Source organism: Pleurodeles waltl, chromosome 5 (genome assembly GCF_031143425.1).
Source record: "Pleurodeles waltl isolate 20211129_DDA chromosome 5, aPleWal1.hap1.20221129, whole genome shotgun sequence".
In the NCBI taxonomy this organism is placed as follows: domain Eukaryota; kingdom Metazoa; phylum Chordata; class Amphibia; order Caudata; family Salamandridae; genus Pleurodeles; species Pleurodeles waltl.
In genome coordinates this window covers 721,356,797-721,383,639 of record NC_090444.1, presented here as the reverse complement: position 1 = coordinate 721,383,639, position 26,843 = coordinate 721,356,797, and the positions used below count along the sequence as shown (strand labels likewise).

Here is a 26,843-nt window from a genome sequence, read left to right as displayed (position 1 = left end):
TTCGCGGATTGAAAACTTTTAATGTACTTTCCAGTGTATTTTGGTGGCATCAGACACACACAAAAAAAACGAGAAGAGGTGTAAATGATGTTATTAGGAGAGAGAGCTTCATGCAGCGCCTCCAGCCCCCTTCGCGCTGAAGAACGGGAGCGGCATCAACACTTGGGTGCCCCCCGCTGGCGAGAGCTGTCTGCAGCGCAGAGAGCTGCAGTGAGCGTGCGCCTCTGGGATCCGGTGAGGAGAGGGAATCAGCGGGCAGAGAGAGGAGGCAGCAGCATCATCGGCGTCAACAACGTCAGCAGCATCAGTACCGAACCAACATTAGCATCAGTACCAGCATCAACAAAATCAAGATCAGCGCTGTCATTACTCGGAGCCACGGGCCCGGCAGATGGGACAGGAGTGGCCGGGCGAGCGTCAACTGTACTGCTTGTGAGCAGAGCCGGGCTCGGATGTCCCCACCCGGAGCCGGCAGCATGTCTTGAGAGCTCCGGCTTTGTGCTCACCTGCCATGGGGAACCAGGATGGGAAGCTGCGGAAGAGCGCAGCGGCGGAGGCACCGCCGGAGGACGCTTCCGGGCCCAGGGACGCTGAGGCTACAAAGAAAGGCGGCGGCCGTAGGACACTGGGCAAGCACCGCGGAGAAACAGACAAAAGGAAAGGCAAGTCGGAGTCGACGTCGGTCAGCCGGGCGTCCGTGTTCAGCACCCTACGCATCCGCAAGAGCCGAGGGCAGAAGGATGGCAGTGGCGGGGGCTCCCGGGAGGACGTGCTGGGAAGCCAGGCCCTGCACACTGGCGAGCTGGACAGCGCCCACTCCATGACCAGCAAGACGCCCGACCTCAGCCTGTCCGCCGACGAGACGGGGCTCTCGGACGCCGAGGCGGAGCCGGGCTGGGCCGGGCGTGGGGCGCCTCCGGTGGAAGAGGTGGAGGTGGCCCAGAGCAGCCAGCGGCGACAGGAGGGCCAGAGGGGCAGCTCGGGCTCGGACACGGACATCTATAGCTTCCATTCAGCAGCAGCCGAGCAAGAGGACCTGCTGTCCGACATCCAGCATGCTATCCGCTTTCAGCTGCAGCAGGGGGAAGGTAGCGTTGGAGCCCCAGGCCGCCTGGTGGGGTCCGAGCCCTCACCCTTGGAGAGTTTCAGCGACAAGGACACCAGCAGCCCTGACACAGAACCTGCTGTCTACACACAAGCCAGTAGCGGCACCGAGGTTAGCGCAGGCCTCCTCCCCCCCGAGCCATGTGCCAGCCTGTGCTTTGAGCCACAGGGACATACAACAGATCCCCCTGAGGAGGTGGCCACTCCCACCCAAAGTCATCACTCCCCCACCCCGTCCCCTAGTGAGGCTGGCACCCTTCCGCTTGCTGACGACACCACGCAGCAGCAACAGGAGGAATGGGTGCTGCTGGACTTGGCAGGCACCCCTTGCTCCCCAGGGGGTGCCCTGGAGGAGAAACCCCTTGACCATACCACAGACAATACTACCCCACAGAACGGGTCCATCAGCAGTGACGCCCTGACACCGAGCTGGACTGAGTTATCCCCCAGTTCACGTGTTTTCAAATATCCCGCCCACAACTCGGTAAAGCCCTATCCACCCATTCACCCCTACTACATAAAGACCACCACCCGCCAGCTCAGCTCACCCAATCACTCTCCCAGTGCCTCACCTGGACAAAGCCCACGCTTCCAGCGTCGCCAGCAGGAAGGGTTCAGCCTGAGGCGGGACGCGACCACCCCAGACAAACGGAGAGTGCCCAGGAACCGGGCCAGATTGTCACATAGCCGCTCAGCAGACTGGACAGAGGAGCTCTGCAGAGACCACAGGAGGCGCAGGCAGCTCCAGGAGGGTAGCACTCCAGAACTTTTGGAGCACACTGGCATCGGCGCCGAGAGCCTGCCCACCCTGAGCAGAAAACACTCAGTGGCACCGGCCTCTAACGACACATTCCCAGATGTCTTCTCGGGTAAGTGTGCCTGACTAGCATGTGTAGATACTGGGCTTTGACTATATTACAACAGCCATAACTGCAGTTGAAACTCAACTTTATTTTGCCTGGAATCCTTCTCATTGCTCATGACCAAAGGGGAAGCATGAGCAATACCTTAGAAGTGGAAAAAGCAGGGAGTTTCAGGCCAAGTAGGTAAATCCATAAAAAATTGTGAGTGTGTCAACAGCCTTTGGAATCTAAATGATAGCTTCTCGTTATGATATGAAATAGTGATAGTCTTCGAAAGTATGAGATTTAGCTTTTTTGGGGAAAACCGTGGTGAGGGCACAGTTAGGAGTGAGGGAAATTAGTTTAATTTGCTTTTGCTTAATTAATGCAAAATTTTGCAGAGTTATGTGAAATGCCAATCTGTCATTTCACTCTATATTTTAGTGCAATGTGCACCCTCGCATGGCACAAGGACTCATTTAAACACAAGCACCATGAACAACAGCTGTTGTCATTCTTGTTGTCCCTGTGCGTTCACAGTACATTTTTACCAGGAATTGCACATTTGTTTCACATTAATTACGCAAGTGGCATAATGTATTAATTTTGGAAATATCACATAACAGGTGTAATGCAAAATTCCCGAAATTACACCAGCATAATTTAAATTTCACTTAGTCATAGTTACATGTTGCTTCTCCGGATTGACAGTACTTTTACACTCAGTGTGGTGGCATTGATGTTGACATAAAGGAGGGGCTTACATCTAGAGAGGCAGTTTGTGATTGTGGAGTGAGCTTGCGGGGTTAGTCTTACGGTGACACTCCTCTATCTAACCATAGTGTGATAGGTCCCAGTGCTTAGTTTATGTCAGTGGTTGCAGGTGGGTTCCACATACACTCGTCTTTTAGGGTCCTAACTTATCTTTACATCATTAGTCTTTGACCCAGAGCAAGAGAGAGAAAGTCAGAAAAGGGAGAAAGAAAGAGGACGAGAATGACATAAAAACAGTGCTAGAGGGAGAAAACAGGTAAAAAAGAGGCAGCAAGAGTGAGCTTAAAATGCAGGAAATTTCCAGTGGTGGATGAAGGAGGCATAAGGTGGAATCAAAACTCTGCAACGTTGGTATTCAGCAACTCCAACATTCGGCAGGCCAGCCATGGGCTTCTGAGAAAAAGTTTAGGCACAAGCACAAATTATTTTACAATTTTATCACTGAGCATACCAAGGTTAGAATCTCTAGGGGTGATGTGGTCATTGAGAGGGTGTCATGTAGGTATGAGGTTAAGCAGAAGTGTGCTCATGCATTTCTGTCATAAATAACCAAGCGTTTGAAGAATCAAAAGTAAAGACAATATTTCTACTTTAACTGGCCAAAGATCACATCCCCACTCAGTTTCATACTGATACCACAATAATATATCACTCCCTGCTGGTTATACCACCAAAATCCATGCCCAGTTTTTTCTAAATGCGAAAATAGCCCTCCACAAATAAACAAGAGCAAGACCAAGGTTATGGTTTTTGGCCTCTGTCATTGTCCAGGACAGATGAAGTGACAAGGCAGAGCCTTTAGTAGTAAATCACAAATATACATTTCGGTTAATCTTGGTATAATGTCAGTTAAACTGCCCCTGTTCTACCCTGGTGGTAGATATGAAATTAGTAGCAGTTGTTACCATGAGATCATTAATTAGAAATATTTAATTTTATCTCAACTTTCTCTAAGAAAGACATATGAGGCCTCGGTTGGACACGCTTTGGCCAAGGTTGCACAAGCTTTGGTGGTTGGCATCTCTGCTTGAAATAATAGTGACTCTGAGGACTGGAAAAATAGAAAGAAATGTTTAGAAGAGAGGTTTTTGATTAAAATTGTCTACACCTATGATTGAATTAAGGACTGACTAAAGTTTATCTCAATTTCCTCTAAAGAAGACTTATGAGGCCAAGGTTGCACAAGCTTTGGCCAAGGATGCACACACTTTGGAGGATGACATCTCTGCTTGGAATAGTAGTGACTCTGAGGTCTGGAAAAAATAGAAATAAATGTTTAGAAAGGTGCTCTTTGTTTAAAACTGTCTACACCTATGGTTGAATTAAGGACTGACTACAGCTTATCTCAGTTTTCTCTAAGGAAGAATTATGAGGCCAAGGTTGCACAAGCTTAGGCCAAGGTTGCACACACTTTGGTGGATGCCATCTCTGCTTCAAATAGTAGTGACTCTGAGGACTAGGAAAACAATAGAAAGAAAGGTTTAGAAGGGTGCTATGCGCTTAGAAGTGTCTACATCTATGACTGAATTAAGAACTGAAACAAGCTACTACTTTGTCAAAGAAACAGCCCTTTGTACTATGTTAATTTGGATCTTCAGCTGCTCTGCCAGGGTCTTTTTTCAGAATCTTGTGACAGAGGCTGATGCCTAGATTGATACTGGTCTGCAACAAAGAATATGGCAAAATGTATTAGGAATGGTTAGCTGTCCAAACTGGAGTTAATAGCAGACTGTCTGCCTCCCAAACACCTGTAAGAGTAAAACATCACACTTAAACTTTTCTTTATAGAAAACTATATTTATTATCTCATCACTAAATGTGAATAAAGCATTTCTGTTTAAAAGAGTTGTCAGGCTTTGAAGAGAACGTATGAAGTGTAGATTTGATAAAGTGTCAGCATTGAAGATTAGGAAAATGGTTAAACCACTAATAAACACTTTCATAGTCTGCCACTACATTTATTTGCTCAAAGTTAACATTGTTTCATTGCACCTCTCCGTACAGATGGTTCCTTCAAAAGTTATTATGAATCTAGCATTGGCAAAACCAATGCACTTGGCTAGCACTATGTGAAGGGCTCTGCAGAAAGGTAGTTACTTGAGAAGAGCTGCCAATAGGAGTGGCTGGGTGAGTGTAGCCAGTGTGGCTGCGAGTATTCAGTGTGAAAATCTACCCAGGACGGCCGATGCTGGGTCTTCTATTGACAGATCTACAAATGATTTGTGTGCAATAAGGAACTACTTTTCTACATCCTCAAAATCAAAATGTAAAACCAATGGCACAGTGTATGTATTGGCAAAATGCTGTGCCTTGTACTGATATATCGAGCTGCCTGTAGCCAGACACTATTTAGCAGGTTCAGTCCTCCTTTTGTTTAGTTTAAAACTGAACTATTTGAATCGGGTATTGGTTTCCAGTGGCACCCAAGGCAGGGGAGGCCCCTCCACTATGGTGGAGGAACGTCGCCCTGCTGCTGAAAGCAGAAAAATAAAGTGATAATAAGAGTATTTTATTATCACTTTATTTTTTTGCTTAGTTGGGGTGGGGCCAGCATCCTGCGTGTCAGAAGGTGGAGGAGGAGTGGTATGTGTACTTCGAAGTGCACATGTCAGTTTGGCCGGCTGTGCCAAACTGACATGAGCACTTAGAACTCTCCACCCAGCTGTGTTGCACAGCTGGGTGAAGACCAAGTGTAGACTCTCCCACCCTGAGTGGGAGTGGAAGTGGTCAGGATTGGGTGGGGAGTGGAAGAAGAAGACAAGAAGAACTGAGGTGGCGGGAGTGGTGGAACATCAAGGCGGCAGGTACATTGTTTCTTTATTTTTATTGCCCCCCCCCCCAATTCCGCGTGCTGCCCCCTCACCCCTTCCTGGGAGCAGCCCCTACTGCCCAAGGGCATTCTAGTACTTGCACATTTAAGCAATTTCCTGATGTACCTGTCGTGCCCATTATAGATGGGCAGAGGTGTTATGGACTCTGGGCAGTGAACCCTTCAAGGCCAAGGAATATCTGCCTACAGAAGTATTGCAGAGGAACAGGCAAAGGCTTACACCAGAAAAGAAAACATACAGACAAGATAAAACACAAGAACAGCATAGAGAAGGCAAAGCAACATTAATGTGAACAAACAGAGAACAAAACCAACAATGGAAATCAAGCTAGGTTAGCACTAGGGCTGTACACATATAAGATAAAGAATGTCCACCAGCAATAGGAAACATCAACGTCTCTATGTAGATTACTCTTACAGATAGTCACACTACAAACCCCATAGAAAGAAGGCAGCAGAAGTGATTCTGCCTCTGTACTTTAGGGCACAAACTAGGATATTACTTAGTTACCTGAGACAAGCTCTTGTGGGGCCAACAGGAGAGACAGTGGCGATTCCTAAGAAAATAGAAATGTCACACTGTGACTATTAAGGCACTTTACACTATATGTAATTCAGGACAAAGGATGGGGCAGCAATTGCCTGCCAGAAACTAGGAGCCACCCCCTTGCACAGGTGACCACAAAATAGCACACTTACCAGCTACAAGAGCTCAAGAGAAGTACACAGAGCAAGCACTTGAAAGCAACCTAAGAGCAGTAGTAAATAGTAGAAGTGCATTCAAGGAAATCTGAAGAAAAAATAGGGCATGAAAAGCATGAAGATACTAGGAACTGTAGCAAACAACAAATTGGAGCTGCAAGGGAACAACAGATTTCAAGAGAAACACAGAAAAGGGCACATATGCAAGGAGCAGAAGCTAGGACACTTGGAATGAATACAAGAGCTATGACAAACAAAAGGAATAAACCGAAGGAAATAATAGCAAGAACAGAAGGCACAAACTAGGAACAATTAGAAAGGGAATAGCCAATGGGGCTCACCTTAAAACCGTAGAAAAAAGGCAGAGAAGGGAGTAAAGCAAAAACAATGAGTGGGGTGAGAACTGTGCAGCAAGCTTCTTCCACAATATTCAATTGCCCACGCTCATGTCCTAATAGAAACTCTGTGAAACATTGTCTTTAATGTACTTCTAGAAACAGGGTTTTTTTCAGCCGCTCAACAAAAATGCATTGTATTCACTATTTTCCACTAGTGGCGTAGCCAGTGTGTCTTGTGTCCTAGTGAAAGGATGGGATGGGCCCTGTGTCTACTATTAGAATTTTAAACTACTCCAATAATCAGGGTTCAGTGGCCCCCTCGGAGATCTTGTGCCACTTCACCTCTTGCACCAATAGAGTCTATGCCCCTGTTGTACGTGAGCCACCTGTTAGTTGTTAGTTCTAAAATAGTTTCCACTCCTTTCCATTATCTCTCTGATATAAAATGCAAGTTCATAGCATCCTATAGATGAGCATGCTTAATATGCAGTGATAACTTCTCTGGCAATTCATTGTTGTGAGTAACCTAAAGTGTTGGCTTCTCAAGATTGGTCCAGTGTTTCCAGTAACAGCTTTCTTGTTCAGACCAATAATATTTCTCTCTCATTGCATGTTTTGTATTTCCTGGACTACGTGACCAAGTGCCTGTTTCTTGATTTGCCTGCAATAAGTTTCCAGAAATAATAGGAGACAATAATTTAAATGCTGGCACCTCTTGGCTCTGGGTCACTTCTTGGTTCCCAGAGGTGAGGTATGTTTGTGCACACCTTTAATGGTCAGTACCATTTTTAGGATCCAACCTGCGAGTCCATGCACTAGCGCTTGCATCTTGCTTGAAAGACACTCTTGTATACAGAAAAGGGCTTGGAGCCCATCCTTTGCTTACCATTTGTTGTCTTCAAATCACTTTTCTTTACCAGCTCCCTAATTGGCAGGTGCATGCAAAACATAATTTCCAGGTACTTTTCTGGAGCATGGTCCAAGCACTGATTGATTAAAGTTAATCTGTGCCCATCTGCTGTTCTCGATGTGATTAAGGGACTATTTCGTCCCCACTTGCACCCCCCTGCGGCTCCCTTTATAGCACTTTCTTTTCGTTGTATAAAATGTAGAAAATGACTAAGATGAAAGGTACATATGAGAAAGTGTTCGTTTGAAATACTTATACGAAACTCAAAAATTAATGTTTAATGTTATATGAAATCATCATTCAACACAAATGTTACTTGACATTTGAGAAAAGCTGGGTTTGGAACGTGTATTAAAAGAATGTTCAGTACTAAAATCCATAATACTCTGTTTGGACTTTACGTACATGTTTGTGTTCACAAAATAATTATTGATATGAGAATCTTCCATCCCTACATACAGTTATGACTATCTATAATATTGAGGCAACCACTAGAATGTTGATAGGGGATATCCGTTGTGTATGAGACCATCCTGAGGAGTGGGTGTTACCCTCGTAAAGGGTTCCCGTAATTTAAGAAAAATAAAAGCCCATGTTCACAGATTTATAAAAATTTCAGTTTGTGCAAAGAGATCACAACCACAGGATTAAAAAATCAATAGTTTTAAGAAACATTTCTTGAAGCCACATGTGAACAGAATAAATATTCTGATTCCTTCTCAAGTGTGTAACCTCTTTTATAAATTATATGTACCAAATCAATTGAAAAGTGTCTCCTCCATTTTTATGCAATGCAATTTTATACTAAACATATTAATTACTTGCCTATAGCTATGTTGTCATTTAAAAACCATGAACGACCAAATGTAGTAGAAATTGAAAGATCTAACCCTCAGTTGTCTCAACTGAGACATTTAAAGAATCGTCTCATGTGGGAGCTAAAACTATACTTCAGAAGAAAGGAGGTAATTGCAAAAACAACAGATTATGGATGGAATGCTGAACAATTCCAAACATTCACCCCCAGTGACAGATCTGGGCATAAAATAATTGCTTTTTTGCTCTCCAGGCCATTCCACTTTGGACCCACCCTTAAGGCAAATCAGTCTTGACCCTGCTCCCCATGTGAACAGTCCAACCTAAACTGCCAGGCCAGGTCTTCCCTCGGCTAGAAATAAGCTTCCTAGGACCAGTTTCAGAGCATCATCCCCTCATCAGCCAGGCTAGCTTGAATCCAGTGACATATCGAGTATGGAACCCACATCTGGCATACCCTTCCCACTTAGGGCGACAAATGCAAAAAGAACAGATGATGGACGGAATGGTGAACAATGTCCAACATTCGCCCCAAGTCACAGATCGGGCGTAAATACGTCATTTTTCAGCTCACCGGGCCATTCTAGTTTGGATCCAGCCATAAGAAAATCAATATTGACACTGCTCCCCATGGAGCAGTCCAGCCAGAACTGCCAGGCCAGGTCCTCCCTGGACCGGAAACAAGCCTTTTTGGACCAGTTTCAGTGTTTCACTCCAGTCTGCCAGGCTAGCTTGAATCCAGTGGCATAGCTAGCACAGGACCCATGTCTGGGCATAAACTTCCCTCTTAGGGCGACAAATGCAAAACGAACAGATAATGGATGGAATGCTGAGAAATGTTAAACATTCACCCCCGGTCACAGATCTGGGCCTAAATCCATTGTGTTTTTTTGCTCACCACACCATTCCAGTTTGGATCCTTCTATATGCAAATTAGTCTTGATCCTGCTCCGCATTGGAATAGTCCAGCCTGAACTGCCAGGTTCTCCCTGGAACAGAAACAAGCATTCTTGGATCAGTTTTGGGGTATTTGATCCAGCGGAATAGTGACCACGGGACCCACGTCTGGGCATATCCTTGCCACTTTCGGTGACAAATGCAAAAAAAGCTAATGATAGAATACTGAACAATGTCAATCCATTGTTTTTGGCCCGCCACGACATTCCGATTTGGACCAAGCCATATGCAAATCTGCTTGGTCTTCACCCTGCTCCCGATGAGAACAGTCCAGCCCAAACCTCCAGGACAGATCCTCCCTGGACCAGAAACAATCACCCTAAGACCGGTTTCAGGTGATCACCCCTCTTCAGCCTGGCTAGCTTGAATCTAGTGGCATAGCAGGCACGGGACCTACGTCTGTGCTCACCATTCCCCCCAGGGCAACAAATGCAAAAACAAAACAGATGACAGACAGAATGATGAACAATGTCAAACACTCACCCCAGGCACAGATCCGGGCCTAAATCCATTGTTGTTTTGCTTGCCACACCATTCCAGTTTGAAAGTATGTAAACCAATGAAGAGTTAGAAGATTAAGTGATCTCTGGAAAGAGTTTTGCTGTAGGGTGAGGATAGAAAGGTATGATATAGGATAAGATAGGGAAGAGGTTTGAGAGGAATGAAGGAAAGACTAAGGGGTAATAAATGGGCAATAAATTGGAGTGGGTAGGACATAGAATCATGAATTACCAAACAGCATATCACACATTTGTGATTGGGTGAAACTATTGATAGATGCATGTCTTTGGCTAATAAAACGTTATTAAAATAGCACTGTATTTATTTTATAATAAACTATAAAGTGAGGTCCCCTCTGTGACACTCTTTCTTAAGCCTGTGTCTGTAGACTTAAAACCATTAATATTGCACTTTTAGTTTTCATTCACTTTTATTTTATGCTAATTTGTTTTGGTTTCAGTAAAAACCAGACAACTTTAATCATAAAAGTTAATTAAAAAACTCAGTTCCATTAATAATACCCTACCTCACACGTTAACGAATGTATAATTCCTTTCAGAAACAGTATCAGTTTAGACCTATCATTAAAACAAGTCAAAATAGGCAGGGAGTGCATTATATCGCTCAATAGTATGAATTCATTCGACTAGGGTAGTGGTAGGTTATGTAGGAGAACCAAAGTCCGTCTTTTGTGTAGCTCTGAAACTGTCAAGGGGTTATTTCAGCGGTGTTGGTACCGGAGCATCGAGTCTTCTGATGATATATGTACTACATTTAAACAGGCACTGATGTCTATGGTTCCTTTCAAGCCCCATTTTATCCTGCATAATCCTGGGCATCGGCATGCCATCTGATACTCTAATTATGTCCTCTGAGCCCTAAGCCATCTAATCCGTTAATTAGGGTATAGAGATGTAATAAATCCTACTAATACCAGTTTAAGTCTGACGGAGTGGCCATCTTCCCCTCAGGTTTCAGGAGATACAATTGAGGCCATCCATTAGAGCTTGGTAGAAATGGAAACTCATCAACTGCATTTCTTTATTTTATAGTTTGTGTAAAGTGCTTCATATCACATGGGGTCGTTTCAGAGTACTAAGACAGTGGACATAGGTAGGAAGATGGAAATGTAGAACTCCATATAACGAAGTCAATCAATAGAGCGAATAAGACCGATGATCAGTTACCATATCCTTGTAAGCAAATAACCAAAAATAAAACCTTAGGACATACTGAATGCAAGTCACACAGGGGCATATTTAGTAAGATTTCATGCAACGTAGCGCAGCAGAGGAAGTTGCTGAGCTGCCCTGCGTGAAAGGAAGAGAGCTGAACTGCACCCTATTTACAACGAGATGGTGCAGTTCAGCTCTTTCCTGGCACTGGGGCACTCATGGCTGCCTTGTGCCAATGAAGGCACCCTTGTGCCATGGCAGAAGGGTGCCTGTGTTATGAGCAGAATTGTTTTGAACAGGAAGAGGTACCTTCCTGCACAAAAATAATTTTTAAAGGCATATTGCTCTTTCTATGTGTGCTGCAGAATGCAGCACAAATGGTATGAGGACATAAAAAGGAAAATGAAGATATTTCCCCTTATTAGACCGCTCTGTGTTAGGCACACCATTTTACGCAATCTGAAGTTTACTGCATTTAAAATATCTGGGATTGCATCAAACTCCATGGTAAGATACATGGAATCACCCATGCTCCGCCCACATAATGCCTACCACAATGAAATATAACGCAACATAGTGCAAGCCGTTGCATTGCATTACACAGTCACAAAAGGCAGCACATACCGCCCCTTGCTTGGCTTCTTAAATCTCATTTAATGGCTTGCATTGTCTTGCAATGACATGCATCATGCAAGGACAATGAAGTCCTTAGTAAACCTGACCCATAATTACGTGCCGATGATGGGCTAACAAGCCAGTTTTAAGGTGTCTGACCGGCTGAAGAGTAAATGTTTAGTAATGAGTATAGACCACTCACTACATAGCCACTCAGGTATAATATCGATTACATTAGGCGTAGGCCTGGAGGCAGAGGTAACTGTTGCTGTACAGCACTTAGAGTACCTCTTTAGTAGTATACACGTTTAGGACTACACGGATAGAGTCCCATGATGAAGCTAAAACCTGGACAATGAATGCCTACGTGGCCCTTAAATGACTGATGGGAACAACCTCCTGAATGCAACCTAGTAACTGGGGTGACTCTCTACTCCAGCCCTATTGTATGAAGTTTGAGAAAGTAAGCAAACTTGGAAGAGGAAAATAATTATTACTTATGCTATGATTCATAGACAAGGGTCTGTCATGAACGTCTTCTCTAAGAAAATATGTACACCCTGCATGTGCATAAGTAAAGCAGGAATCATGGTCATTAGAACAAATGGGAGTATTCCTAAAAGCTAATGAACCATATGTGTCTTCACTACTGCTAAGTTGTGAAAGCGAGGTATCCTACAAGATACGTTTTTGAGGAGACATTTTATAATCAGATTAAAAGGTTGTACTTTTTAATGAAAGATATTGAGACAATGAACCTTCATTTTTTCCATGATTTTTTGATAACCTGGAGTTCTGTTGATTTTCAAAAAATACCAAAATATTGAAATATGCATTTTCAAAAAAACACGTCAATTAAAAGCTGTTACCTGTAGTAGACACTGACACAAAAGTGTTCACCCTATGAATGAAAACTATAGCATTTGAATTTTCTGATAGAAACATTCACTACTTGATTATTGATCTCAAGCCACATGGAAACATCCACATTGGTGTTACTTGCAGAAGATAAACCCCAATATACACATTATCAGGCTTATCTATTTTAGTCTGTACTTTACTTGACAACTATTCAGGACCCTTTTTTAAGGCCTGGCTTGTCAGCTCAGCTGTTAGCTTACCTATTGTTACCAATTTTTTTAAACATTTCTCCCAACCTGCATGAATCTTACTCTCTCACCTCATGCTGTTGTCTGTTTGGTATATCTTGGAGATGCATTCCCCATTGAAAAGAATCCTGTTTTCTTCTTTTTGCAGCATGATTTTAATAACTGTTTTAGGCAGGTCTCTAAACACAAATCTGACATATTGACTTTCTGGATGTTTGTATATTTGGGGGGTTTTGTTACAAAAAGCAAATTAAATATTTTGTGGTGTCAATATTTAGCGGTGGCTCATTTATAGGAGGTAATGGATGTTGCTCCCCTGATCCTACTGCCAGCAACAGCACATATTTAATTTATTTATACATTTATTACATTCTGTTGTCGTTAAATCAGATAATCAGGCTGACATGCTGCTGTTTAGTGGGTGGGGCCGAACACTGTCATGATGGTGATGACAGTGGTGGTGGCTTCTGCAGTGAAGTGAAGAGTGCATGTCTAGCTGACTAGTTTCTTTGATACAACCAGCCCAACGTGTGTACTTCAGAATTCTGCAACAAGCTATAAAAAGGGAACTGGGGGCATAGAGATGGCTCCCTGGTCTCAAATGGAGTGGAGGGTGCACCTGTCCAGCCAATCCTAATGATAGTCTCATGCTGTTTCAATAAATAGCATAAGAACAGCGTTTGGATTGGCTGAATGGGCTCTCTAATAGGATGTAACCTCTGCTTGCTTTTGTGCTGAGTGTGTATAGCAGGCAGAACAGAGGCGGAAGATCACATTAATATAGCCATTGAGGGGCTTTTGAAGTCACATTACTGATGTGCGATGTTTCTTCCGATCCTCGTTTTGGCTGTGCTGTGGGAACTTCCCCTTTTAACATTCCAACATCGACCACAAAGATCTGGAGGGACAGGAAAACTTTGTGTGCCATACTGTTCACAATCTTCCTGAGCACTTGCACATGACTGTATGTGGCTGTCCTTACTCGCTCCTTGAAGTATTCTCCTGGACTTAGAAGTTCATTGTATTGCCCTTTACTCAGTGGTGCATGTAGTTCTTCAAAAAAGTGAATTTTAGTAAGTGGATATGGGCTTCCAGGGGTGGCTTCCTTTAGGAGGTGCCCCCCTGGGATAGTGCCCTCTATGCCCAGAGGAGGAGTTCATGAGTGGGTGCGGGGTTCCTAAATCAGTTAGTCCCCTCGGCAGGATAGTGCAAGCACCGTGGTCCAGTCTCAGAGAGTAGGCTTCATGGACAGCCCCCTTTCCTTCCAAAACATATTCTTGCTGGTTACAAAGTACATTTTATAGTAGCTAGCCTGGAGAGTGCTTTATTGGCTTTACAGGTGGAAGATGAGATTTTAGTTGTTGCTTAAGACTGGTAGATCTCGCACTAGGTTGGGAAGTTTATGGCTATCCCAGGGCGGTTTTGGCAGGAGGAGTACAGGAGAGTGACACTGGGGGCGGGTGTGAAAAGACGAAGAATGGAATGAAAGCGGGAGCGGTTTGAACAGGGGGGGTGCCAGTTTGGGGTTTTCGCAGGTTGGGGGGAGGCCTAAGGTTGGAAGGTGACAGGTTAAGTTATTGTATTAGTGAGGAGGGGTTGTTTCAATGTTTGTAATATTGTTAAGGTTTGTACTGCTTAAATGTCCTAATAAAGCGGTCTTTTGCCCTTAAACCGGCCTGGTATTTCTACGCCGTCCCACTTGCCGATCACTTATGCATTTATTTCCCTTAGCCGTGACCTGGTGGCAACAGAAGGCAATTAGTATGGGTGTCTAGGGGTCACCGTGTGGAGAACCTGTAAACCATAGTTTGCATGATAGTGTTAATAAAGGTAGTGGAATCATGACGCAGTGAGAATGTGCTTTGGATAAGTCTGAGGTATCGAACTGTGGATGGCACACATGCGGGCATGGAAACTAACCAGTGCTGGCTTTAGGGCAGTGCGCGCACCGTTTGTGCATGTAATCTGAGAGCACCCGCCATTTAGGGTCCGAATGGTGGCAGAGTGCATGAGCAAGTTCCCCCGTGACATGTGGGAGGCGCAGTACTTAATTTGTACCAACCACCAGCACTTATCTTTCGGCACCGGTACTCCTTCCTCCTCCCATGGGCCGTATTGTGGGTAAAAAATAACTTTCTGGGTAGTTTCGTAACATGTCCGGCTAGGCACATAGGCACAGGTGTGCATTCACACCCCTGGTTTTGGTTAATGACTTACGAATGTTGATCTTCACCGTGCCTCAGCCTTACCTTCTTCTGTTGAAATCGAGGCAGCAGAGCCCGGTGGGTCGGACTTGAGAGTGCACGTTTGGTGGTGATCATCACCAGAATTTGTTCTGGAGTCGGGCGCAGTCTGATCTGGTCCTATGGTCCCATCTGCCTGCCCAGTCTGGCTGAATTTCCTGTTTTAAAGACTTCTTAAAGCTGACAGTAGCGCAGCTGATCGGTGCTCAGCTTGGAATAGTTCTCTAAACTCCCCACCCCATCGTGCCTCAGCTTTATCACCCTCCAATTAGTCCCATCAGAAAGTGGTGTGGTGCCCTTTATATTTAACAGCGAATTGTGTCTATGGCTGAATGTGTAGGAGGCACGTTTGTAAGGATGTGTGCCTAAAACAGCACTCTATATAATCTCAATCTAGCCTCTAAAAGCACGTCCAGCACGCTTAAATGTAACTTGTTTAGTGCTGGTGTGATTAACTGAGCTGGTTGCAGTAGTAGGTGACTTTTTGTTGCACTGAATTGCTGTTTTTTATTTAAGCTGAGCAGATTTGGCTCATTATTGTTGTCAACCTGTGAGAGGATATGCTAAGCTGATGGCTGGTGTGGACAAGCGATTTGTGCATGCCTTTGTGGTCATGCGCACCTTAATGTTTGTCACCTAGCCTTGTTTAGGACCTACTTGACCACCAAGAAAGCTCTTAGGGCCTCACAAGAAGTAAGAGTTATACTGATAGCAGTAAAACGCAATATGCCTGGACAGGCCACTACTTGACATTAAACTAATGTATATTTTGGTTTCTAACTTGCCAGTGGACTGCAACACCAGTGTCTACTTGGAGAACCTAGCTTAGCACTCCCAGCTCTGGCACTACAATCCCACAAATTGCATACACAGGCAGTCAAGAAGTACTGTACCTTAAGGATGCAGAATGGCACATGCATAAGAACTGTGAGCAGAGATCGCTAGTGTACTGTACCTTAAGGATGCAGAATGGCACATGCATAAGAACTGTGAGCAGAGATCGCTAGTGTCCGCACCAAGGGCTGCTACTACAGCAGAAGGACCTGCTGGAGCTGGCGATCACTGCATGCCTATAAGCAAGGCCCTGTAGCTCAGAAGCAGTTCCCTGTAGCAGGTAGCTGGTGCTTAGGGGGGACTGGACCATGCTGGCATGTGCATCTGTCTGGTAGAGTGAGTTGAAGGTCAAGACTGGGTAGGAAGTTCAGCTGTTATATGGATCATTTCTAAACAGCCACCGAGAACATTAACCAGTAGAATCATTCCCTATGAGGTAAGGGAAAAAGAGCTTTCTTTCTATGGAATAGTTAAGGAGATGAGATACATACCCAAATCTATGTAAGATCACTTTTCTGAGGTACTCACGTTTCTGATGTCCCTCTGTTCTATCTTTCTAGGTATAGTTAACACTTTTATAACCCCAAGAGTGATAGAGATGTGATCTGCAGACTACTTACAGATTAAGAACAAGCCCAGTTTAGCTTAATCACTCATTAAAATGTGTGATCCTAGCCAAATAATTTTATTTCACTGTTTCTCACTTTTCTACCTGTCTTGAGGTGACTCCAGTGCTTAATTGTTGCAACAGGTGGTCCTCTGACACTCATTCGTGAGAACCAGTCCACTTTTACTTTCATAGCCAGTGAGTTGCACTTGGGACACATTGGCAAGTACACCACTGAGGCAGTTAATTGCACTTGTCTACATTTTCCCTTAACTACTCTTGACATCATTGCTTTGGGCAGAAGCCAGCCCTTTGATTACTGTTCATCCTGGTGAGAAACTAATGCTGTCTGAGGTTGCTTTGCCCACACCTGATCCTCCATATTTGGCTGGGCCAACTCAGTTGAGGTCACCCAGGCATTGTAAGCATAGTACACTTCTTTCTGCCAAACATGTGCCCTCATTGAATGGTCTCTCCGCCATCCACTCTACACATTGAACCATTGCCCACACACCTAGATAAGGAGAGGAGAGCTAGTGAAGACCAGCAGGCTGCTCAACAGTGTTCCTGCTCCTGGCACTGACCAACATGGAAGGTGGCTGAACTTCCAATCTCATGGTCAGGATGAGACATGGCACAACATTGTGGGTCTGATGTTGTACATGTGCTGACATAGCACCTGCAAGAGACCTCTGACGCTGCCACAATGAGAAGTGGCCTATTCTGTCTCATTACCAGGCAGAAACATTAGGTAGTAAATGATAGTGGTGAAGAAGTACCTGCGTAGCAGTGTTTGCTGCAAAATAGAAATGAACTGCGGAAATAAAAGGGGTTGCTGTAGGTCACAGGGGTGGGGTACATCCGCGTGACAGTTTGAGTGGCTGGGTCTGTACATAATTATGCTACTGTAAGAGTTGAAGTGTATAAGGGGTTTTGAGCCTTCATATTTTAATAACTGGGTTAATGTAGTTCAGGTTTTCTAGTTTATTGGCAGAACTGATCAGAGTGTCAATGCTAGTATAACAGTTTTGTACATAGGTGCTGTAGATCTGGTACAAGGTGAGTCACACACTTGACTCTTTTTGCTAGCCTTTTCACTATGGCATGATTGTCTCTTAAAGGAGAAGTATCAGCCTGCTCTTAAAAAGGCAATTCACTCATCTTTGTGCAATCTGTAGTGATTGTGCATAATGTTTGGCGCTTTCTCTCTTGTTTAGGATCATTAACCTGTTTGGATTTAATTTCTTACAACAAAAGCATTGCATTATTTCACGTGTGCCATTCTACGGTCTATGGTTTTCAGCAAATGTAAGTGAAATTTGTGATATAAAATGAACTATTAAATAAACATTCTCTTAGAGGCATCGACACCCGCTCCGGAACCTTCATGGGGGAACTCAGCAAATCAGACCAGGTATTACACCTGAATTTGGTCAAAGTCCGGGCAGGCAGCTGAGGCGCCATTGTTTGAAGTGGTCTTTGCCAGTGGTGAGAAAGGGCTGTGGCTTCTGAGAAAAAAACATGTGAGCTCCTGCACAAAGATTTCTTAAAAATTAAGCCCAGGTTTGTCAGGCGCCAACAGAGATTCTCGCAGCGGATGCCACCAATGCTAAAGCTGACCTTGATCTAACCTTGGAGCACCGCATGTGTCTTTTTATTCTTTAACCCATAGCATCAGCGTCAATTCACCAAAATGCCAGGGGTGGTGTAAGTGACATCACATGCCACTTCATATTTACTTTCACTCACATACATGCTTACACATACACACACATTTACTCATATGTACACTGTCTGTTACATAAGCACAGTTTCACCCGCAACATGCACACAACATACTTTAAAAAAAGTTTTTCACTTACCTCAGCTACCAAGGAGGGTCATATTCCAGCTAACTGTACTCCATTTTTTATTATACTAGTAGTGAATAATATGTTATTTACTATTAGTGTATTAAAAAATACTGATTGAAAACAAGGAAGCAGGGCCCATTCAATGTCCATCGGGTGAAACGGCGAATTAATCAGGCCAGGTAAGGGTAAACGGACGCTTTATTAGAACAGGTATGCAGTTTTGAACACTCATTAAGCATTTTTACAACATATAACTCATCCCCTCACTAATACAAAAACAACTTCTAACACCCCACCCTTAAACTTCCACCAACAGCAAAATCCCGAGAGCAATCGTACAAGCTTCAATCCTCACCATTCCCTTTCTTTTTATCTGCTGACCTTCCCTTATGACTCACCCATCACTCCCTAGTGTTCCCTCTGCCACAGCCTAGCCTGCAATGCTCCCAACTCTTCTGGCTTACTGAGCTTTCCCTATACTGCCACCCATCCTAAGCGGCACCTAAAGCCCCAGAACTGCAGACTTGCAAAACAAACCACAACTCTTTGAACAACTGCCTTTTAGAGAGGGAGAATATCTCCCCTATAATGTAGGACCACAGGGTCAGAATGGCACACAAACCCCCAGAAGGACTAATGACTGATGAAACCCCTGAACTACCCAATAGGGAGTTCCCAAGGGCCTGGATTTTTCAATTCACCCGAAGTTGCCAGATGGTAGACATCCAATGGATGTCACTCCTAAGAGCTCCCATCAAGGGAAACTGTGAAATAACCAGGCCAGGTAAGAGTAAAAGGCCACTTTATTCGGACAGGTATGCCGTTCTGAAACTCATTAAGCATTTTTACAATATATCTCACTGCCTCACTAATACAAAAACAACTCCTAACACCCCACCCTTAAACACCCCCCAATAACTTCAATCTCTACTATTCCCTTTCTTTCATCCACTAACCTTCCCACCAGACTCACCCATGGCTCTCCAGTGTTCCCTCTGCCAAAACCTAGTAGGCAATGCCCCCAACTCTTCCAGATTACTGCACCACCAGGAAAAACGCTGCCAAGACATTATTTCCTGTCCCCCCTACTTTATGCAAATGAACTTGTTGTCATTAAGTTCTTTTAGGCCTAAAATATTGTTCTGCCACCCAAGCAGATAGACATCGCCAAAATGCCTCTGGATCTAGACGAAAAACTTTCTTGGGTGTCACTCAACCGACCTAAGGCTTACCAGCTCCATCTTTGGATAGTCAAAGTTGATGCTAACTTTTCCTTTATTTCAAGCAGGTATAATTTGTAACCCATGAAGGAGAGATGAACCTCATCTTGCCTAAAAAACTGAAAATCTTCTTTCTTGATATCCAACCAACCTATGCTCCTACCTCTACAAAAACATGACACTTCACTGTTAACCTTGCGTCTAGCTCTTTGAACTGCAGTAAACTTAACCTCACCCTCTCACAATCTTCTGGGCACCAAATCCGTTAGCACAAGTTTTGTCCCAGACAAAGAGCGCCCAATGATATCAAGATCTTTTTTCATTTCTTTGATCAAACCCAAACGAAACAATTGTAACAGACACTTCACCTAAATGTAAACGTAACACATCAGAGCATGCTCTGTCACCATATTCAAAAAGCAAGGTAGAAGTTGTTCCCATTTCAGGCCCACCTCCCCCACCAATCCATTTTTATGTCATCACTGCTAACCCCCAAATTCTTTCCAAAAGACCAGTGTTTGGTTTGTTTGGCAGCCCACTAGGTAGAATGGTGCCTGACTATCCAAATGGGAAAGAAGCCATCCAAAGACCTGCCACACAACTTGAAATAAGAAAAAGTGCTAGTCACACCTTAAAAGCTAAGCATCCTCAATCTCCCTAATATAGCAAAAACAACAATCAGATGACCATTGACCCAATCTTTTCATCTCCTTGACAGAGAAACCAAGTCTCACTGCTTCACAAACCACACCAATTAAAAAAATGAGTATCAAAACGAAAACAATTTTTCCCTATATGACAAAGTTTTTTCTCAGTATCCCCAAAACCTGTGTTACCATGAGTCGTGAGACATCTTGGTGTGTAAAGATCAGATCTGAATCAGCTCCCCTTGCGAATGCGATTCAGTTACCCACTGGACACACCAACCCACCTGGGGACAAACAGAAATATTATAACACCATTCTGGCGAGGTACGACAAGCAAAGAAGAGGAACATTTCATCTCTGCTTAAAATTCCACACTCTGCACTTCATCAGAATTTCTGGATGATTTCAGCTGTGATGAAACTATGGGATTGGTTTGAATTTCTCTGTATACAGTCTATTGAAGATAGGACTGCAATCTCCCTCACAGGGTGTTTTTAACAAGCCACAATGCATTTGTCGTGTGCCCGAAGAAGGTGGGTGACCGGCTTGTCACAAGGCAGCGAAACGCACGTCGGCACAAATCTGAGCTGTGATACGGCATACTCCTTTCTGTGAACCCCATAAATTATGACTTATGATGTTCTACCTCAGGACCGATGGACTTTGACGATGGTTAATACAAGGATGTACTAAACACATTTTAAATGAACTTTTTGGGAGTTTAACAATACTGTAACTCTGAGATTAGAAAATGTGTTGAATCGTTGTGTTTAAAATTGTATATTATATTTTTCATATTAGTTTCGTATGATCGGTGGAGGGGATCTCGTTAAGTAGAATGGTCCTTTCAGCATCAATTTATAGGTTTTATTTGGTACGATTGATGTGAGAGTGGTGTGATTGGTATGTTTTATGGTTGTATCCACTAGGGTGTTTACTATTTCGGTCCTACAGTTTAATTAAATTACGATCAATTAAGTTATTAAAGTATTATGACAAATATAATTAAATACAATTATATTTCTTTGAGCACTGATGATTCTATGCATTATGCTTGACCTACTGTTATTTGTATAGTGGAGGGATGCCTCCTTTGTGGAACCATTTTTGGAGGTGGGTTGCTTTTTTTGTTTCTGTTCATAGTCCCTGTCCCGCTCCTATATCATTTCTTTCAGGGAACCCTTTTTTTGTCCACACAACCCACCTATTATGTGCAGCGTTACCTTAGCCCCTTTACCTCTTTGGTCCTTTTTGGACTGCTTCAGGTATATTCTAATAGATTCACCCTCACAGTTATATTTTCTACCCTCAAACCCCCTGATTGACTCCACCCCAATAGCTCAGTAATCCTAAATGCACCAAAAAAATAACTGTGACCTGCATAACTTAAATAAAGCCTGCTTGAAGGAGGAAAAACATACTTCACCCAGGCTCTTTATCAAACATGCTAACAATTTAATGGAGATAGGATCCCTGATTAAACAACTGCTCTGATTTTCTTTGGCCCATCCTTGTAATAATCTCCTACCCATCTCACCAGCTGAAGGCTTGTGTCCCCAGAAAAACTTACCATAAAAACTCAAACCAGCTAGTTTACCATCAATAGTGGTAGCTGAAATCTTTTCATCAATATTTCTCATAACAAAAGCTAAAAACATCAACTTTCCTTAGTAAACAACCTTGTTTATCTTGACTCTTACGAGATGCCCCAATCCTCAGGAATTCCTCCCATGCTCTTTTACAAGAGGTTCTAGTACTCACTGCCAGAGATTTCTCAACCAGTTCATGCATTCTCAAACCACTAGCTCCCATACCTCCTGTGGCACCTGTGTTTTCTTCAAGTCTGCTCTGGGCACCAAACCACAGAATCTCTGCCACTGTGAATGAGACAATGCATCTGTGATATTATTGTCCACACCTGGCCCATGCTTGGCTGTAAAGACAATATAAAACATCAAACAACCTACCATGAATCTTTGCAGTAGTGTTAAGAAATGATGATCCTTGACTTTCTGACCATTGACCAAATCTACAACTGATTTGTTGTCAACATTGAAAGTGACTGTCTTGTTGTCCAGCTTTTTTCCCCAAACTGCCAAAGCTACTAACAAAGAAAATAATTTAAAAAATGCAATACTCCTTTTACTTTCATCCACTTCTCTAGCCATTGCTCTGCACACAATCTGTCATCCCAAAACACACCAAAGCCTTTGGCGGCAGCCGCATCTGAGTAAATCTGAACCATCCAGATAAAATCCAAATCAAGAGACAACATGATGATGCCACTGAAGCCCCTCAGAAACATTAACCAAGCCTCAGAATCCACCCTCATTGTCTGTGTGATCCTGACTCTGTGGTGTGGTAACCTCACTCCTGACATAGAGAAACCTAGTCACCTACAAAAAGTTCTTCCTGCTCTTTCAACACGGCAAGCGAAATTGAGAGGCCTAACGGACTTTGAACTTGGTGCACCTGTAGTTTTGCTGCTCGTATTGCTTCCACGAGTATTTCAATGATTTCTTTAACCTTTGTTTAAGGCAACATCACCTCCATTTTTACTGTTCCCAGTTCGATTCCAAGGAAAAACTGACAAGTAATAGGGCCCTCCGTTTTTCCTGGGGCTAGCTGTACTCCTAATTCATCTGCCATATTCTGAAATTGTGTAAGAGCCACTTTACAATCTTGAGTACCTCCTGCACCTACAAACAAAAAATCATCCAGGCAATGCGTAAATAATTCATAACCCGTTCAGTAAGTAAATCACAATTGTAAAAAGGTACTAAATGATTCAAACAAACTGCAAGAGATGGCACATCCCATTGGTAACACTTTATCAACAAATAAATGGTTGTCAAACTGGATCCCTAACAAGAAAAAATCCAAAGGATCAACTGGGAGCAGTCGAATGGCTGACTTGATATCGCATTTTGCTAATTCTGCTGTTCGGCCCACTTTTCAAACTCGTACCATAGCTACGTCCACTCAAGCAAAATGAACTGCAGCATTCTCCCTTGCTATGTAATCCTTAACAGACAACCCCTGAGGCCAAGAGAGGTGGTGAATAATGCAAAATTTGCTCATGGTCTTCTTAGGTACTACCCCCAAGGGTGAAATCATCAAATCAGGTAAAGGCCAGTAAGTAAAGGGACCTGCCATTCGCCCATCTGACACTTCTTTTTCAGTTTTTGTCTTATTATTTAAGGATGTTCTTTTGCTAATTGTAAGTTATCTGCAAACCTGCGCACTGTAGGACCTTGATAACTCAGTCTAAAGCTTTCTTTGAACCCCCAATCCAACCTTGCTGCTCCATCACTGTTGGGGTAAAATTTTAACCAGTAGCTCAAAATCTCGAACTTAATTAGCGTAAAAGCCTTTGTACCCAGTTTAGAAGGATCCCCCCTGCCACCAAAACCACCTTGTTCCCCAAAACACTGTAAGATTGCATGCTTACTTCCACATTCCTCATATTTACATGGATTTCTTGGGCATGTTGAAACTCCAGCAGGCACCTGAATTGAGATTTTGACCCCTTCTGCATGTTCCCCCGCCCAAGCCCCGCCCAAGAAAAGGCAGGTGTGGGACTGTTAAACCACTTGCAGTGTGCATTGTAGGAGGGGGCATTTGTGGGTACATCCATTGTACCCATAGTTCATTGTCTACTTCCCCCAAAGTTTCTCAGGTATGAGCACCATGTGGGTACTCTAGGTCTTTTTCCCAGCTCCCACACCTCTTCTCGAGAACCCTCTTTGGATTGTATCTCTCAATGCAATAATGTATAAGCATCCACAAATTCTTCTTGCCAATTTTTTTCTTTCTTCACAGTGTTTAAATGTGCACCAACTACATAGATAACCCCATGTAAGTAAGTCTTTTGAAACCTTCTGTTTTGCTCTTTGCACCATCCTCTTTTGGTTTTTCATCTTTGTCTGAGACCGATTTAGATGTATCTGCATCATTACCTTTAGCCTTGGGTTCCCCATCTGTACCCAACCCTGTGTCCCTCTTACCTTCTGCCTCTTCTTCAGCCTTAGAATCTGTACCCACACTTTTATCCACAGCCATTGTATCTATCCACTTCTATTCATTTTTTTTAGATGCTCTTGCACTTTACCCTCCTCCAACTACATCACCATTGAGTCTCATCTTTTCTCAATCTGCTAGCTGATTCTGGGGATGCCTTCACCATCCACCTTTTTCTTGTGACCTCTTAACACCCCATATTTTATCCCTTGCATCCAAATTGACTTCACTTACCTGTAAGATATGATCTTTTGGCACATTTTTAGTGCCCCCCCCCCACTGTCCCTGCCTTTTTTGCCCCTTCTGCTTTTTTGCTTTCTTTATGCCCCTGCCAATAGGATATCTCCCCAAGTCATCATCATCATCCTCTTCGTAATCCAACTCACACTTCCATATTCACAGAACCAGCACCAGCATATTCGCCATCACCCACACCCCCATCGAAAAGCTTCCAGTCCACTTTTTTGGCACCTGCCACTAATGTAGATAAGGTTTTCTTCTCCAGCTCCATCAGGGTGCAAAACCTCTCCTTCTCTTGGTGCCAGGCTTCCTAGGTCTCTGTAAACCTGACCAGCTGGACCTCACTTAATCTGTTGGACTCATGCAGTATTATCCCTCCACTGCCCTGCAAGCTGCCATAACTTGCAGGGACTGTGGCACTATAATCTCCATGACCAACACTGCCATGGTGTGAATCAGCTCCAAAAGATACCACATCCACCTACCTGCATTTGATATTTTTTGACTGTCACTATAACTTACCAGTCTTTCCTAACTTGACTCCCTATGATTTGAATAACTGTGTGTAGCGTGATCCGCTATAACCTTCCCTCTGACTATCTAATTTCCAGAACCTTCTAAGAGACATGCCTCTAGATTAACTCCTGGGTAAACAGAACTTTGTTCCCCCCACTCCCCCAAACTCGGCCACATATGACCACTTAACTGCCAGAAGCACCCTTTCAAAGTTAGTGGCAGCTTCTGAATCCTTTTCATCGCACTGCAATGAGCGCTTGAAGATTGGCACATTTTTATTATGATTTGGAGTGCTCTCTCTAAACAAAGCATGCCTGCAGTCTACTGCCCCCTGCTGGCCGGCCTCCTATACCGCGTAAGTAGTGGGCTGGGCCAACACAACGCGCTGCACACTGTGAAGCTTCTCTTCACTGGAATCCCCCAGAGCCTGCCTTTTACTTACCAGGCGTTCTCCCGCAGACGCGGCTGTACGTGCACGGACCCTGCCTCCCTTCACAGCATTCACCGGCAAGACATCACACAGTAAGTGTTGTACCGCTTGCACCTCCGTCTCCTCTTTCAGAACCTGCGTGCTACTTTCCCCTACGCAACAAGCATCCTGACCCACTAGCTGCAGCATGCTTCGGGCGTTCCATACCCACCCAAGCCTGAGAAAGGACACCTGGCGGTATAAGATCTTCCCTGCCCGCTTCACACAAAATCCTAAGCACTTCCGTTACTGCTTCTGCTTTATCCACCCTGTCGCTCACCTCACTGAAGACCCGACCACTAAGGAACCAGAATTAAAGAAAATCAAACCTATTTTGTGGAACAGCGTCAAAATGATGCATGAACTCCGAGAAGGGCTAACCCCTGATGAAACCCAACCCCCAGCGCTAAACTACCCAACAGGGAGTTCCCAAGGGCTTTGATTTCTCCATTTGCTCGAGGTTGCCCGGGTGTGGACTTCCGACGGATGTCATCCCTAAAAGACCCCACAAGGACGAGCTGCATCTGTGTTCTTGGCACTGATTTTGTCACTTCTGAGTTCAGGAGTCGCAAAGGCAGTGCCAGGAGTAGCAAGGGGCAAGCTGGAGGTAGCAGCTATGGCGACTGGTGGCCACTAAATGACGTCCATGAGTGTACGCCTAATCTTCTTGCTGCCTTGTTTACAATAAAATTCATCCAGTATTTCAAAAAGCTTGGTTTACCACTTGTCTGGTGATACTGTCTCGCCTCTTCTGGTTTGCGGACACGCTTCTTATAAATGTAAGAAATGCACAGCATTAGCTGATACTGCTTCAATATGAGAAAGAAAAATGTGGCTCTCAGACAAACGAATTCATCGGATATAAATACATCCGACTCTGCATTGGAGACGGAGCGAAGGGCTGCGCACGTGTGTCTGCAGATCGTTGATTTTACAAAGTTACTGAATGGGAAAGGAAGTCTGGAGAATTCACCAATATTTACACCGCTAGTTAACTGCTGTTTGGGTTTGTTGCTGTAGACGCTTATTAATAAGGGTGAAAAGTGTCTCCCGTGACTGGGTTAGTTTATCTTACAACTGAGCGCTGAACACTGCACACTTTTTTATTCTACACAATGATGTGTTCAGGGCTTAGTTCAAAGTAGTGGTTGCCAGTGGGGCCCACCACTACTCGTTTTTGGAGACCGGCACTTATTTTTCCTCATCGGACATTTCCCGAGAGCAAAAGCAAACCATGGAAAATACATCCTTGGTATTCAGCAATCTGGGGTGTAGTAGCGCTGTTCACGGGCTTCTGAGCGGTGCTTCAGCACCAGCACTTAGGGGCAGATTTATGGCAAGTGGCGCTGCACCGAGTGCAGTGCTACTTTCCCTGCTCCCCTTAGCACCCCCCTATCGCCACCATGTGTGCGCCGTATTTAAAATACGGCGCAACATGGAGCTGGGTAGGGGGCAATAGAGTTATTCTTAATGACTCTATTGATGTACTCTGCAGGAGTAGCGCCAAACTGTTGGCGCTAC

At 44.1% G+C, this 26,843-nt stretch overlaps 1 protein-coding gene across 2 annotated transcripts in view; it reads left to right on the top strand.

Annotated features, from left to right (window-relative positions):
* The first annotated feature begins 238 nt into the window (after window positions 1-238).
* Window positions 239-26,843, top strand: part of FMN2 (formin 2) — a 621,781-nt gene continuing 595,176 nt past the window's right edge. For both annotated transcript variants that reach the window (XM_069234681.1, XM_069234682.1), the window contains exon 1: window positions 239-1,973. In XM_069234681.1, coding sequence (XP_069090782.1) covers window positions 512-1,973 — 1,462 coding nt within the window. In that variant the 5' untranslated portion in view covers window positions 239-511. The remainder of the gene's footprint in view (window positions 1,974-26,843) is intronic.